Source organism: Pezoporus flaviventris, unplaced genomic scaffold (genome assembly GCF_033815535.1).
Source record: "Pezoporus flaviventris isolate CSIRO_AGI_PZ_B2104156 unplaced genomic scaffold, CSIRO_AGI_Pfla_v1 ptg000008l, whole genome shotgun sequence".
NCBI lineage: Eukaryota > Metazoa > Chordata > Aves > Psittaciformes > Psittacidae > Pezoporus > Pezoporus flaviventris.
This window is the reverse complement of record NW_026892556.1, coordinates 1,253,113-1,269,875: the sequence shown is the minus strand read 5'-3', so window position 1 is coordinate 1,269,875 and position 16,763 is coordinate 1,253,113. Positions and strand designations below refer to the sequence as shown.

The window sequence follows — 16,763 nt, the reverse complement described above, 5'->3', positions numbered from 1 at the left end:
GCTTGCGGGGCAGCTATTGGTTATCTCTAGGGATAGGCGGGGTTATTTCAGGGCGCGAAGACTCGAAGCGGGCTCCTACGCAGTTGTGTGGCGGGAGCGGGTCGGGGCGATGGCGGCGGCTCCCGCTGAGGTGAGCTCTGTCCCTGCGCCTTGCCCGGACTGGCGGCGGCAGGTGGTGGTGGTGGTGGTGGTGGTGGTGGTGGTGGTGGTGGTGGTTAGCGGCGATGGTGGTTGTGGTTATGGTTATGGTGGTTGTGGTTATGGTGATGGTGATGGTAGTGGCGGTGGCAGCCGTAGCTGTAGCAGTTTATGGCCTGCCTGCGGTCTTGGGCCTCTGCTGAGGGTGGTGCCATGGAGGGCTGGGTAGGGTTAGCGGGAAAGGCAGCAACGGCAGCGGAGCCTCTCTTCTCCGGGCGGCCCTGCACCCTCCCCAGGCTCGCCGCTCTCGTTACAGCCTGCTCTTCCCTGCAGCCCCGGCCGCTCGCCCTTCCGCCTTGCTGCCCGCGGTGCGTGCTGGGAGGGCCGTGCTCGGCCTATCCCCGCGGGCGCGGTGCATGCTGGGCGCCGCGGGTCTGTGCTCGGGGCCGCACGGGGGTGGGTGCCGGTTCTCCCTGGGTGGGTGTCTCTCCTGGGACTTGGGAGCGGCCGCTCCACCACAGAAGGAGCCGGCACACGGGGCTTGGGCACCTTGTGGAGGAGCCTTTCTAAAGAACCTCTGCAGGTGTCTTCTGGTCCCTCTTTAATTTCTCAGGTGAAATGTGGGAGTGAGAGAATGAAGTTTGCGTTGTAATGGCTTTAAATAATCAGTGCGGGTCAGCTGGCTTGTGGATTCCCTTTTTCCTGCGCGCAGGCTGGCCTGTATTAATAAGTTGGCATTTCCTGTAAATACCAAGTAATTCTTACAATATAATGGTAATGTGTGTCTATATAGCTGTGTGTAAGGGGTTAGTCAAGGTTTTGGAATGCAGTTCAGCACCAAGAGTCATTGCTATATAACATGAAGTAAGGAAAATCTGGTTTTTGCTTTGTAGTCTCCATTAGAAGATTTGAGTTCTGACTTCCAGAAACGCCTGGACAGTGACTCTGACAGCGGACAGGGCAGCTGTGAAACAGCCTCTCCGGGTCACCTCAGCAAAGGGGCAGCGTCTCCTGATGACAGAGGTCTGCAGTACTTCCGTGAATTGTGCCTGGTCGTTGTTACCTTCAGTGATGCGTTTTCCAGTTTACAAATGCCTTTTTAGGCTGTTATCATGGCTTAGCCTCTAGGAACCCAAAATCCCTCTTTTGCTGCTCAGAATGTGGGCAGAAGCCTGTAAATCTGTGAAAACCCTTTCTGAGGTACAGAAAGGTAAATAGCGAACTGAATGTGTGTCTTCTAATTGCTTATTCCAGTTATTGTTTGCTTAACCTCTGTAGTGAGTGCTGGTTTTACTAGTATTTGCAAGCATTTACTAGCATTTCAAGACAAGTCACTGTCAGTGAAGGATTTTCAGCTTTGCCCTTTTTTAAAGGTTAAAAACCTATAAACAATTTGGATCAATTATATCCTGCCCTACGGGGAGAAGGGGATTGTGAAAACTTGAGTTCAAGCTGATTTGCTCACTGATGTGTAACTTTATGGTGAACTGGTTGTTAATTAACATGGGGCAGTTTTCTCCCTGTAGAATGCATCATGTCTTTTAATATGTTTTATCAGATTCAGAGGAAGAGATTTTTGTACGTAAAAGGACAAAAAGCAAGAAGGTGCTTCAGGACAGTGAGAGTGAAGATGGAGAGGATGGTGGCTCTTTTGTGCAGAACGGAACTCCAGGGAAAGACAAGGAAAATGATGAGGAAAAAGAAAATATTACAGCCCAGAGGAACAAGAAAGCCCATCGGACTTGCCAAGGCCTGTTAGATAGTGATGACAGTGACACTGGTGACCAACTGCAGGCTGAAGGCCTTGAATCAAGCAGGAGGTCTGGCTTGTCTGAGAATGTGTTGGAAGAGGAGAGACCCCTAAAATCTGGGAAAAAGTACAGAAAACGTAAACCACATAAAGGGGATTTTGAAGAAGAGACAGCAAAAAATGCTGTAGGAAAATCAAGAAGAAAAAAGGAGAGAAGAGCTGAGTCCATTAAAAAGCTGGAAAAAGAGAAGCAGCCTAGCACAGAGGTGTGTATTTTGACAGAAAATTTGAGAGATTTTCTCAACTAAGTTACATTTATTACTGCATTTGGTTATGTTTCAGTGTTCCAGTATTGCTGGTGTCCACATTACTGCAGCAGGTGTGGTATCCACAGCACACCACAGGGAGCATACCAGTTTCATCCACAAAGAAAGTGCAAACCCCAGCACTTGATAATTTAATGTCGGGCAGAAATTCTTGGAGTTCTTTGGGGGTTTGTGCTGTGCATAAACTGCTTTGATTGGTATTTCAGCTTTCTCTGTGTTCCTGTGTTTCTGGAGGAAGTTTTGGACTACTTTCAAACTGGAATTCTGCTCTGAATAAACATCTGGTTGGGAGGTTGCATATTGTTGCTATTTATAAAATGCATATTTCAGGTGTTAATTTATTCTCTGAGCCATTTTGGTCTTCAGTTGTTATTGAAGTTCCCTACTTACCATAACACATAGGGAATACTGCTCCAGTAGTGAGTATGACTGGCTTGCATGGCACACAGGATGCTAGATTAAACACAACATGTGATTTTTCTAATCTCTTTCATCAAGACCTTTTGAGAATCAAACTAATGTTAAAGAACTGAAAGGAATCTTCTGAAATTAATTATGTAACTATTTTATTCTTATAACAAGCATGTAGATGGTGGTGAAAGGTATCCTTTAAATGACAGTGGATGTCTTCTTGATGATAAGGAGCTCTTTGATAACGGCTTAGAAGAGGAAAACGAGGAAGAAGAGTCAATAGAATCAATACGAGCAGCAGTGAAAAACAAAGTGAGAAAATACAAGGTAACGTTTGCTAGTGATCCAAGATTATTGGTTATTAGTCTTGTACCTGAGCATGTGCTAAAACTTTTTGACAATGGTAGGCTTCTATTGGTGTGACAGAGGAGAGAACGGTCCTTTGCTTTTTGTCCTTTGAGACATGTTGTCTTGGAAAGTTATAAAGATAATGCTATAGCAGGAGCTTTGGAAATCTGCCATAAACGTTATGTGGGATTTATTTTGGTTTATGAGGATACTTGCTGGGTTTGCTGACCAGTGATGATCCAGTACAATTATTTCTTCCTTCTGACTTGTTTGCCTTTGGTGGTGCCTGTGTATCTAGACAACTGTCTCCTTTTATGCACTGTAGAACAAGGAACGGTTTCCTGAGGATGAAGGCTACAAACATGCATTTGATGATGAAGATGAGGAACCTGTAGAAAAAGAACCAAAAAGGAAGGTGAAGTAGTCCTCTTTTTAAAGCTGTCCATTATTGTAGTGACTCAAATGTGTTTTGTATGCACACTGCCCAATAGTTTTGTTGATTGGCTGGTTTTAATCTTCCTTTTTTTTAACTGGATGCTTTATTCTGACTCCTTTCTCTTTGAAAGGGAAAAATAAACTTAGTCTCATATTTTCTTTTCTGACTTCAGAAGCTTTTCTTTCTTTAAGGAACGGAAAGCAGCAAGGTTGAGTAAAGAAGCCATTAAACAACTGCATAGTGAGACCCAACGACTTATTAGAGGTAAAACTTTGTATGGAAAGGGCTATAAACTATTAAAAATGGGAGAAATTGAAAGAATTTACTTGAAAGATTAGAAACTTCTTTTACCTAGCACGAGTTATTTAGGGTTGAAGGGGGCAAGGACCCTATTTTTATTCAAGGGTCTGTTAACAGGTGTCTTTGTAACTAATGGAAAAATATAATGTCGCAAACGCTTGGACCTGTCAATTTGTGTAAAGGTAGTGCAATATTTAGAGCTTGATAGGCATGCAATAAAATTAAAACTGGTCTTGCCATCCTGATACCAACATCACAGTTAATTTGCTAATGAATCCACGGACATGTTACATAATTGGTTTTCAAGGCTGCTGCTATTGGCACCCCTTCCCAAACAGCAGTGTTTGCTGGATTCAAGTTTAAACTGTGCTGTTTGTGCCTAGTAGATGTCTCTACTGCAAAATACTTGTAAAGCTTCTTTGAATTTCAGAGATATCAAATAAATGCATTGCATGATGTTTTAAATGTTCTTTCACCTCTCTCTGGTAGAATCATCGGTGTCTCTCCCATATCACGTGCCTGAGGCCAAAAGTGTTCATGACTTCTTCAAGCGTAGACCTCGACCAGTATGTCAAGGAAATGCCATGGCATTACTGAAGTAAGGACTTAAACCTTCCTCATATCTTTTCATAAATTTTGATGCTAACCAGGCTCTGCATGCCAAAGGTATTGTACAGGCTTACACACCTGGAGATTAGGAGTATGTCACTGTTAACATAAGGCAATGCTCCTGTCTTGATGCAGTTGTACTACTAAAGTAATCAGGGTATAGTAGTAACTCCAGATGAAGTAACATGCTCATGCAAAGGTACTTTAATGTAGTTCAGACTGAGCCCCAACATTTTACTTGGACCGTTTCTTCTTTTGAGTAATGCGTAGTAAAATACTTAAGCTACTATAGCCACTAAATCTCTTGGGGAATTTTGTACTGCTATAGTGTAACTAACCAATACAGCCCATGGGTGATACTTTTTTTTTTTTGTTAGGTCTGCTAAATACCAGCTATCCCTAAATGAAGAGCCTGCAGACGGTAAGAACTTCAGCACAGATTGCAAAAATGGGCAGAGAGAAAGTGATCAATCAGCAGCTAATGAACCAGAAACAATTCTTGGCAAAGATGTTGGTGTTGCTGTGAGCAAGCCTCTTGTTGATGTAGGGAAGAACTTGACAGAAGACTGCGCTGAAAAACCCCAGCAGGACAGTGGTGATTGTCAGACAGTTGAGGCTGCAACAACTGATATTACAGAAGAGCAGCACTCTGAATTGGTAAGCACTGATACTCATGAGCAGAAAGAGAACGAAATACCTTTAGCAGTTGATGGAGCTGCACTTAAGCAAAGAGGTGAAACAGCACCAGATGTACAATGTGAAAAAAGCAATCAACAAGAGGAGCCTGGAGTGGTGGCACAGCCTGAAAAAGTGAGGAAGTCCACGTTGGATAAACTTCGTGAACTGGGAATAGACCTGTCCATCAAGCCAAGAATCAACTCTGGCAATGAATCCTTTATAAACCTGGATGAATCTGATTCAAGTAAAGGTATCGCTTTTATTGTTGCAATTCTGTCTCATCTGTCCAAGTAAGAGTTAATCTGACTTTAACTAGGAAATCTGATTATTTTTTCTTTCAGGCCTCATCTCTGTCCTGTTTAGGTGATAGGACAGTCAGGCACGTTCACTTACTACTGTGGATTCTTTGATTAATGTTGGCATCCCTTTTCTTTCAGCTGATGCTTAAAAGGGAAGTTGTGAGTCTTTAATGCTTGAAAGCTTGAAGGACTGCTCAGTGATAACTATTTAAGGAGTGGTTTATTTCCATTTCTCCACCATGAATTATGTTGGCACTTAAAGCACATGGGAACATATTTTCAAATGAATTCAAAATGTAACATGCAGTAATTATCTGGAAAGAAAAACTGGCCTGTGTTCCACTGACTTTTTCAGCCATCAGTCTGGTTTTAGATACTTGTGTTAACAGAAATTTAGAACTGGAAGTGAATTGGTCTTGTGGATAAGCCGTGGTTAATGGTAAGGTAATTTAATATTAGCTAATAGCAATTAAGTACAAGTTACAGCAGAAATATTCTGTAATGGTTTATTGGTTTTGTAGTCAAATAGAATGGGTTTGCAAATATTTTAATAAAGAATTGGAGTTTTAACCAACTTCCTTTGGGGGGCGGGAATGTTGAGGCGTACTCTTGACACATTAATACTCAGTGCTTTTAAATGCTATAAAATGAATTGAATTTGCATTTTAAAGTTTAATGTGTATTTAAAGAATTGGAAGCCTTGAAAGCACGTTTCTTGAAGCACACTCTTCATGCATCAAAATCCAAAGTTGAACGGACCATAAACATGAACATTATCCGTAAGGAGACTACATCTGAAGGAAAGGAGGAACTCAAGGCAGATGTGGTCCCAGCAGTGTTAGCAGCAGAGAGCCTGGATGAAACAGTCCACACCAAGCCAGGTTGGTGAGGGAGAAGTGATGATGATTGAATTGGCAAACTGTCTTCCCCACACACACACTTATTTCTCCCTTTTCCAGTGCTGCCCTATGAAATACAAGTGAAGGGATCTTCACCTGTGAAATTAGGGTGTTCCCGCTAATGGATAGCCCTGTTTCAAGGAAGAATCTTGAATAGACCTCTTAACTGACGGAATCAGTGCTCAGACTTTTGAACTATTACCATTTATTAGATCTCATACTTACTTCTGTAGTGCAGTTTCTAATAGAATTGTGCGTTTGCAAACAGAATTTGCATGCGACTCCTTGCATAGTATCAATTGAAATAAATAGATTCTTTGGCTGGGTTTATGAGCACACGCTATTTTTAGCTGCTCTTATTTCCTGTGCTGTAGCATATCTGCCCATGGCAACTGGATGCTCTTGTTCCCAAAAGAGACAGTGGAGAGTAGGATTCTATTCTCAGTGTGCTGCACTAGTGGAATTTATGGATAATGAGGGATCTTGATAATTCATGAGGTTGTGTTGTCTAAATTGAGCTCATTGAAGCTGCTTCAGCTCTTACAGCTGCCAGATCAATTCATAAAAACATTTAAACCCAAGTAGCTTTTCCCTTTCTATGCACATAGTTACACTTGATTTGGATGCCGGAAGGCAGCGAGGTTAAGGCTATACTGTTGTACATCTAATGGGTTCATTTATTCACTTCTGTCCAGGTGAAAAGCTCCAAGCACTGAAGGCTAAACTCCAGGAGGCCATGAAACTCCGCAGGACTGAGGAACGCCAGAAGCGGCAGGCGTTGTTTAAACTGGATAATGAGGAGATGTTGGAGGAAGAAGAGGAGGAGGAGGAGGAGGAAGAGATGACAGATGAGTCTGAAGAGGAAGAAGGTGATCATGAGGTCTGTAGGCAAGATTTTCACAAGAATGTACAGCTTCTTGGTTCTGCTGCCTCCCTTCAATGAAATGAGACTTTAAGTTAGTAACAGGGGAAATTGCCAAGAGTGTTTCCTGGAAGCTGAAAAATTGCTGTTGTTGGCATGTTCAGGGCTTGGATTGCCTAAAACTGAATTTATTCATATTTTCTTTTCATATTTATTTGCTTAAACAGTGCCAAAACCAAATATAAGTTCATAAAAGATTCTTTCTCTTCTTATATATTCTTGGCTCATTGCTAGCAGGGGATAATCTGAGGTCACCTGCCCAACCTGGCATAGCATTTACCTTGGCCTTTCCTTCTGAAAAAGGATCAGAATAGCTTGGCTGTTTTAAGTACCTCTGTGTCAGCTGAGTGGAATAGGTCCATGTAAGAACTGTGAATGTCACTTGGCTTCATCCTCTGTGTGTTAAAATGCTTTCTTGAAAAGCATGCAAGGAAATTGACAGATCAAAAAAACCTCTGCTGTGTTCGGGGATGTTTTTTAGAATGTGGAATTTCTGCTTGATGAAGCAGAGGAGGATAATGAAGATACAGAAGAGAAACATGTTGAAGACTGTGATAAAGAAACTGACAAAGAATCAATTGATGGTGAAAAGCTGGAGAAATCTCTGCACTGCGATTCTGTTTTCAAACCACCTTCCACAGAGTCTACATTGATGCTTTTTAAGGACAGCTCCTCAAAAATGGGGTAACTAAACCAGGCTTTAGAAATGGCGCCTGAGCAATTTAAAATTTACAGTGAAAATACACAGATGTTCTTAAAGTACTTTCTATAGGTATTTGCTGGATTGTTCCAGTAGTTATGTGTGCATTTGTATATATTTGCTTTAAAAAACTTAATGGCTGTAACTTGTTCAGTGGAATAATTGAACCATACTAGATGTTAGATGTATTTGTGTGTTACCTTGTTTTTTGCAATTAGGTTTGACAGACAGTCATGCTCATCTTGTATATACTGACAAATCCATTTTATTTAATGAATTGCAGGTATTCTCTTCCTGATGAGAAACTTGAAATGGAAGAAGCTGCAGACAAAGGACCTACCAAGTTAGGTAAAGTAGAACTATTTTGGTAACTAGTACTTTTTTCTTTCACATGGCACACACAGAAGCTTCTCTTTGAGATGATATTTGATGTCTTTGTTATTTCGTCACCTGTATCGTTATACAGGATGATTATGAAAGTTTAGACTGGCAAAAAAATGGGAGGGCTTGAAAAAACTAGAGGAGAATAAAGTTCAGAATAATACTGGAAAACATAGAAACAGTCAGGAATGAATAGGATGAAATTCAGTAAAAAGTGTAATACGCATCCTTTGAAGAAAAAAATCCAACATGAGCACAAAAGTGAACTTCTAGCAAGGTGTCAGTGTGGCAAAATAGTATCTTGAGGTTTTACTGGATCACAAAAGTTAAGCACTGTATTAATACTCCTTTTCCAGAGGATGATGATTCCTTTTCCCTACCAACACTAGCAAAAGAGAATAGCCATAACAGCAGCTTTGAGTTGATTGGCTCCATGATTCCATCATATCAGCCCTGTAACAAACAGGCGTCACGTGGAGGGAACTTATCTGCAGCAGGAGGTTTCAGGTCACCTTCCCCAGGTTTTTTCAAAACAAGCTTTATCAGCTCTGCTTCTAAGGTAAGCTTCTGAGGCCTATTCCTGTCATATATTTACTCAGTGGGTAGTGAATAAATGTATTTTATTGTGCCTGTCGGATCTATCAAAGAAGATAATACCAGAAGGCACTCTCTAGCCAAATACTCTTGTGAGTAAGCTTTCAGAAAAGCAAACTGTCCCTGGACTTTAAAGTATCTCTGCACTGGAAAGGATAAAAATTACATTATAGAAACTTATGTTCTAAAACATCAAAGGAAAGATGCTGTAATCTGGTTTTTACATCTAAAATATGTACATAGCTAATAGTTTTTTAAGCATATTTACATGGATTGCACAACAGTGAACTCCTATGATTTATCAGAGCAGTCTGGATGTACCTGATTCCTGTCTGGTGTTAATCCTTTAAAATAGTTTAAATGTTTTATCCCATTTTTGCTTTGGAATTCTAGGCTCGCAAGACAAATGACTTGTATATTTGTGTATTCCTTTGACTAGAGCTCAGGAAAGACGTCTGAGCCTTCTCTTCCCATAGAAGATTCACAGGATCTCTATAATGCCTCTCCTGAGCCAAAGAGTTTATTTCCAGGGGCTGGGGAGTCACAGTTCCAGTTTTCTTTGGAAGATGACACTCAGAGCCAGCTGCTTGATGCAGATGGGTAAGTAATAGGTGCAAAGCATAGCATTTTGTGCCCTTTAATGTATAACATAGAAATAAGACATACAGACCAGCAGGATCTTTCTAACTACAGCCTTTCTTTCAGGTTTTTGAATGTTGGGCAACATAGGAATAAATACCAGTCTTCCAAGCATCAGCTGCCTCTGGCTAGTATGGATGAGAATGCGATGGATGCCAATATGGATGAATTACTGGATTTGTGTTCTGGAAAGTTCAGCAGTCAAGCTGAACATGTGCCAAATACCAACAGCAACAAAAAGCAGAACATGGAAGAATTGCTCAATCTTTGTTCAGGAAAATTCGTGTCTCAGAGTAAGTCTTGAGTTCTGTTTCCAGCTTTGCTGATTACTTGATTTATAAGCTTTATGATAAGGGACTAAGGCCGCATGTGGGATATCTGAGAGCATTAACAATTACTCTTCTTTGTGGGACCATGCTGTTATTTCTAGGATGCTCTCTGACCTTGGAAGAGTTAGAAGTATATCTGTCTGATAAGTTGCTATCTTATTACTTTCTGTAGCAGGTTCCCCAACATGGGCATCGTCAATATCTTCCAAGGCAGAAAAAGACAGTGACATAGAAGATCCGATGGCAGAAGCTCTAGCACTTTGTTCAGGCTCATTTCCCATAGACAGGTTAGCATTGTTCTTCCTAAAATCTACAAAAGCTTGTAGGGGTACTTGTCTCATTTCACTCTTAATGTGCTTTCATGTTCAACTTCAAAGTGCTGTAAGCAAAAGTGTGGTCTGTTTTGGAGGTGAAGGGGAGGAATAGTGCAAATTGCTCGACAATCACTCTCTAAATTGGCAGCATGTACCATTTCCCACAGCTACTGTGAAGGGAAGTTCTGCTTTGTCTTTCACTGATAGTAAAAAGTGTTGACTAACTTTCCTCAAACAGAGAAAACATTGTTATAAAGTAGGATTTTTGGATGCTGTTCTGGGCTGTTGCCAAGCTGCTGGAACCATAACCAAATCTAAGTTGGATACTTGCATTTTTTTTTTCCACTGATAAACTAGAAAGGTGTATGGCTGCCTAACAGAAGAATAATGAGGCTTAACAAATGGGAATTCTAGGGGGATGGAAGAGGAGTTTTAGAGGGGGACAAACTCAGAAATTAGTTCTTGTCCCATGGTTTCTGCAAGTGAAGACCTGAGGTCTTAAAACATCAGTTCTAGTGGGGATTTGGGGCACTTAAAGCTAAATGCTGTTGAGAGACTGTAGCTCTTTGAGCACTCGCAGGTAATTGCCTGATAGCAGCTGTTGTAGTGGTTGAAACTTTGCGTTGAATGATTGCAAAGCCATCATTGGAGGTGAAATGAAAGTATGTATTTCTTTCATTTACTTTTCCCCTAGGGAAGAGGAAGATGAAGAAGAGCAAGAAGAACTCGGTGGCTTTCAGCTTTTAACAGATGACGATGAGTTTGAAAATGAAGAGGTATGAACTGATGGAGCAAGGCAAGCTGCTGCAGCATTCTGCCTAAGAGAATTCCATTTATCTCCTTAGTTTTTTAATTATAACCATCAATACAAAGTATAGATACTTTCATATCAAGCAACTGAAGGTATTTTAAGAGCAATGTTTGGATCATTTTAAAAGTCTTCTTAATACCTATGGTATATTGGATAAAGCATCGTAGCATAGCAAATCCTCTCAAAAATCTCTGCTGGTTTAATCTGTGTTATTGATTGAAGAGCAAAAGAAGCTGGTGTTACAAAGCAGTCCACTTTCAGAAATCCATTAATTCCTGAAAACTCTCTTTGACAGGATGAAAAAAGTGGAGACAGTGATGGTGAAGCAGCAGAAACGAGTGATGAAGAAGAGCAATTGCTGAGACGTAGAAACAGCTTGAAGAAAAAACTGTAAATAAATCTTAATTGCCAGACAGAATAGAACATTAATAGAACTAGGAATTTAGTCTGTAATTACTCCATTGTCAGCATTAGTAGCTAATGATTGTGTTGTCTGTGGCTGCTTTTTTTGCTTTGGTGCTGTTACATTGAATGAGTTTAACTGTTGCAGGTGGGTTATAGAGGATTTCCATTCTAGCTTTTATTATAGATGGAAATAAAAAGAACAGTAAAAGCAGTGCATATTTTTTTTTTTGACCAAAAAAAGGGATGCAAGAGTATTGCTGTCATTCCTCATATCTTAAGATATTTATTGTTCTAGTAAGTAAAACATCTAGTTGGCAGTTATTGCAATCCCATTTGGTAGGCAACTGGCAAGGAATGTGGTGATGATAACTTGGAGTGCTGCATGTTGGCAGGCTGTGCATGTTAGACGTTCAAGAACTAAAGTAATTTCTCATTTAGGATATTGGTTTATGTCAGAAGATAAATCTTGCTTTCAGGTTTGTGTGATGACTATTGGTCTACTGAACTCTCTATCTTCTTTTATAGAAGACTGCAGGAATTCATGGAAGATGAGGCAGAGCTGTCGGGGAGTGATGTAGGAAGTGAGGATGAATATGATGGTGAAGACCTCGATGAATATGAAGAAGAGGTTATTGATGAGGAACTCCCTAATGAAGAGGAATTGGAAAACCAAGTACAGAAATTACACATGTCAGTGACAGTATTAGCATATGTTTTTGTGTGGAGTCATGGATGGCTCTTGGATTATCATCTGGATTAACCTCCTCCCTTTCTCTGGTGTTGACAGGAAGGCAGTGCTAGATGATGACAAGCGCCAGTTACGCCTGTACCAGGAGAGATACCTCATTGATGGTGACCTGCATAGTGATGGCCCTGGCAGGATAAGGAGATTCAGATGGAAAAACATAGGTGCCTTTCTAATCCATAGTTAATAGATGGGGGTGAAAGATTGGGAAGTGTGTGTGTGTAGATGAAATAGCTCTCGGTATTCCTCCAGAAGTAAATAAGGTCTTTCAGAAGTGAACTGAGGGGAGGATGTCTGGTTTTGTTTTTTCTTATTTTTGTGGTTTTACATATTTTATGCCTTTTTTAAAATTAATGGGTTTGGGTTTTTTCCTTTGTCCAGATTATGCTTCACAGATTGACTTGTTCCAGAGAGACTCAGATAACGAAGAGGAAAATGAACAATTTGATGACACAGAAGTGAAATGGAGGAAAGAGCGATTTGAACGAGAGCAGTGGCTTCGTGAGCAGGTATTAGTTACTTTCAAGAAAGGCATCTTGCTTAGTGTTTGTACCGTAGCTAGATGTGAAATTGCTAGCTCCTCAAGTTTAAACTAGAAACAGTACTGTTCCTAAATCTGTCTTTGAATTCATCGTGAATTCTACTCTTCTACAAGCATTGTACAAAGAGAAACTAATTCAGAAGAGAGAGGTGAAACAAATATGCTCTGAAACAAGCCAGCTTCAAAGCTGGACTAAATCTGCTCTCTGCTGCTTCAGGTTTTGGAAGTTTCAATGTTAGGTCAGATTCATCAGCTGAATGTGATGCTACAGGTTTGCTGTTCATGAATAGACTGAGATGGTAAAATCTAAGAAATTGCAATATGTTTTTACAGTACAAAGTAAATAAAAATGAGTATATATAATGAGAAGATTTGGTCTACTTAAAATATCAAATGAAACGTTTGTTCTTAAGATGAACTTCTACAACTCTGCAAAGTGTTTTCTCTCTGCTACAGAAAGAAAAAAATAAAGAGCAGGAGGAAGAGGAAGAAATAGGTGAAGACAGCCAATTCATGAAGCTAGCCAAAAAAGTAACTGCTAAGTCCCTACAGAAGAAAGGTAAGCTTACTTTTTATCGAGGTGACAATCAAACAAGAGAAAAAGTTCAACTTTCAGTCAGCACTTGTGGTCACCAGGGATCAGGAAATTCATGTCTAGTTTTCTTATACCAGTCCAAGCTCAAATCTTCCAGAACTAAAAAAGCTGAAGGTATAAAAGTATTGAAAATACGCAGCTGCAAGGTGGGTGATAATTGTGTGTATTTACATCATAAAATATTGTTTCTTCTGGAAACAAATGTTGTAGAATGGAAATACATATCTGTTTAGTCTTTTAGTCTTCCCTTGCTTGCCTTTAAGTTGCAGAGAAGTGGACTGTTAGTGACATACAGCCTAGCAGTTTCTCCAGATACCTGTGACTTAAGGAAACACTATGTAATGTAGTGAAAGCAAATTTAAGTTTTCCTTGGTTGCGGCAAAAACATGAATCAAGAGAAAAGCTGTTTCCAGACCAGATTTTCCCTTTTGACTTGATAGAACTAATTGCCAATCATCTGTTGTATGGCTCATAGTATAATTTGGTGTAAATTCCCACACATTTGCTGTCTGTTGTCAATTTTTCAGTTTAATATAAAACTACAGCCTTTCAAATGAAGTTCAGAACCTGACATTTTCCTCTCTGTCTCTCTTAGCAAGCCCAGCAGTAGTGGCACAAGACACAGCACTGTTACCCAGGAACCCCTTTGAAGCATTCAGACCAGCCAGTGAAGTCCAGGTTGGTGATGGTTCTACAAAATGGTATTTCCAAACCACACCTGTAGAACACAGCAGTCAGCTGCCCCTAGGTTCTGGTCATTTCTGGTTTGCATAGTAGGGAGTAGTTTTTCTATTAAGAGTAGCCTACTAGTAACTTTTGCTCATGTGAGTGGTTTAACACGGCATTTCTTTGTTTTTCAGATAAAAAGCGGGTCTCTCTTGAACAGACCTAAAGCTGTCCTTCAGAAACTAGCAGCAATGTCAGACCTTAATCCAAACGCACCTCGAAATTCAAGGAATTTTGTCTTTCATACGCTTTCCCCAGACAAGAGTGAAGAGGCAAAGGAGAAATCCAGACTTCAGGTAAAGATGGGTGTGGAATGTGCTGCCAGTTCTGTAGATCACCTGAATGTACAGGCACAAAGCACTGCCAAGCAGTTGAGAGCATTGCTGTTTTAAATATTCTGTCTCATTTCCTAGTGTGTGCTTTCACACCAAATGATTCTCTCATAATTCAGAATTTAAACTTTGAGGATTTTATGTATTTCAATCTTATTGCAGGTGAAGAAAAGAGGTCCTTCTGCAGTAATAACACCTCAAGCCAAACGGTCTAAGGTGGACAGCACAGATGAAACAAGTCAAAGCCGAAGCATATTCCAGTACTTGGAGAGCTGAGTATTTCTGCTTAGGGCCAGAGGTTGTATCAGGTCTCTTTGCCAGCTGTGGTTTGTTTTGCAGGTCTGCCAGCAGCCATCAGGAAGGTAAACAAGTTGCTGTATGCTCTTGAGCTGTCACTTAGTTCACAAGTGCCAGTTACTTCCAGCGAATGGTCTTGTTTATTCCCTTTTTAATCCGTTCTCTGTGGCGAATAAGAGCACAAAATCTGTGGTTTGCTTGGAGTGAAATACTAACTTGGTCTTTCCCAAGCATTAAGGAAACTTTTACACTACTTTATACTGTCCTCACAATCTCATATGTGTCAGTGGTATCAGTTCCATCTGAAAATACCATTTGTATGACAGGTATGATGCAGAAATGCTGCTGTTTGCTTAAAGCACAGATGAAGGAGGTATTTCTGCAATTTGGGGTAAGAAAAACCAGTGTTAACTGTGGCAGGACATATGTTGTTTACACTCAATTATGAAGCTGCCTATGGCTTCCTCCAGTGTCTTATTTCCTCTAATGCTAAGCATTTATTAGCTTGATGTTTTAAGAAGCACTAATTTATATTTGAAATGTATACTTTTAAAAAGTCTTTTATGAGGCAGTTTAATAATGAGTTCTTTCCAAGTTTTTATTTCTGTTTATATTCATACATGTGTGTATGTGTGGGGAGAGGGAAGAATGTGAATAATGTGGGAGAGGAAAATGAGGTATGTTGGGGGGAGTATTTTCTTGGGGCGGGGGGAGCTGTTTGTTTTGCCCAGCTGAAGGCTCTTAAATCATCCATTCCTACTGCACTCATCCAAAAGATGTCCATTTCTGAACAGCTAGTGAGCGGCCCTCTCTTGAATGAGGAAATTAGATAAGGACCCATCCACAGCTATTCTAAAGAAGAAACCTGGGACAGAATATAAAGCATTTCTGACCTTTCTGATTACATATTGAATGTGTTAAAGTAGGGACCAGATTAATAGTACTAGTCCTCTCTGTAAGACTAAACATCTTTAGGACTTGATGTCACAAACTGAGGTTGGTGACTCTGCTGGATAAGTATCCTGAACTGTAAATTTTGTACCATCATACACCTGGTGTGCTCCATGTAAAATAACGTACTGTATATTATGTTTATAAAGAATTATGGTACAAATTGGAGTGCAACTTTACAATAAAACCTTGTTTTAATTTTGATTGAGGCAGTTGGAATTAATCTACAGGATTTCACTTGGTTTTATGTATGGGGTTTTCTTCCCCCAGATTGTTTATCTCTTTCTCTTCTAGGCTTTTAGGGGCTTGTTTTCCTCATTGCTGCTTTTCTTTTGTAGCCACAACTAAGCCCTTCTCTAGGAACAGCTGCAGTAATATTGGAATACAACAAAAACATATCCCTGCCATGTTTATTGGAGGGTAAATTCTCAAGTCCTTCCTATTATGTAAGCCACTTAAGTTTACATAAAATTCTTGGCCTTAAGAATATTTCTTTTAACTGCTTCAGTAGTTTTGGTTTTGTTAATTCCTAGACAGAACTTCCTTTATCATTGGCTTGCAGTGTGCTTCTTTCAGTTCCTTCTAGCAGTTCTAATAATTAGTGTAATCTGGATGGGGGGGGTAGGGAAGAGAATGAAGGAGGAAAGGTCATTTATCAGATGTTTCTTGAAGAACATCATAACTGGTAGAAGGTATCTGAATATCCAGATGTTTCTCTATCATGGCGTTTGCACTGATTAGTAAGTTGTGCTAATTTAGCACAGATTTATTGGGCAGTCACATTCGAAGCTGCAGTTCAGCATCTCTTAATTTTGTTAGTAATACCTGCCACTAGAGAGCAGCAAGGGAATGCTCTTCCCCTAGCGAAAGGGGAAGGAAGAGTGAGTAAAGCTTAAGCTGTACTCTTGACTGAAGGGGAAATACTTGAGAGTTTTCCATGCTCTATGGCATTGCAAAGGATTAAATTTATATAGACTTGTAATTGCTACATTTTGCAGTGTAAAATAGTATGTGATGAGCACCTTTAGAAGGTTGGCTTTGTCCAAGTGGTCTTGTTGCCCTCTCCTCAGCATATGCTAGCACAGTGATGGTATTTGTTTTGCTTTCCCTTTAGCATTTTCCCTTCAAAATGTGTTGGTTTTTTTTTTTGTTTCAGAACCAAGAGCAGAAGAGCTTATAAATAGGAATAGATAAAATGGCTTGAAGAGCTTATAAGTAGGAATAGATAAAATGGGAAGCTTTTTGGCTACTGCTCAGAGTAGATGTTTCTTCCACAACAGTTTTTGG

General features: G+C 40.2%; 2 protein-coding genes across 2 annotated transcripts in view; both read left to right on the top strand.

The window, feature by feature from the left end:
* Nucleotides 1–16,763, top strand: part of PSMB2 (proteasome 20S subunit beta 2) — a 155,693-nt gene that overhangs the window by 82,729 nt on the left and 56,201 nt on the right. The window lies entirely within an intron of this gene.
* On the top strand, nucleotides 110–15,192 carry CLSPN (claspin). The gene is made up of 25 exons (XM_061449740.1): nucleotides 110–130; nucleotides 1,032–1,161; nucleotides 1,697–2,154; nucleotides 2,857–2,952; nucleotides 3,299–3,388; nucleotides 3,601–3,673; nucleotides 4,199–4,307; nucleotides 4,696–5,246; nucleotides 5,985–6,176; nucleotides 6,890–7,074; nucleotides 7,598–7,800; nucleotides 8,100–8,164; nucleotides 8,554–8,756; nucleotides 9,231–9,391; nucleotides 9,497–9,723; nucleotides 9,932–10,046; nucleotides 10,768–10,849; nucleotides 11,180–11,274; nucleotides 11,815–11,979; nucleotides 12,077–12,198; nucleotides 12,416–12,543; nucleotides 13,032–13,134; nucleotides 13,766–13,848; nucleotides 14,031–14,192; nucleotides 14,391–15,192. Exons 1-25 carry the CDS (start codon nucleotides 110–112, stop codon nucleotides 14,502–14,504), a joined length of 3,933 nt encoding a protein of 1,310 aa, XP_061305724.1. The 3' UTR covers nucleotides 14,505–15,192.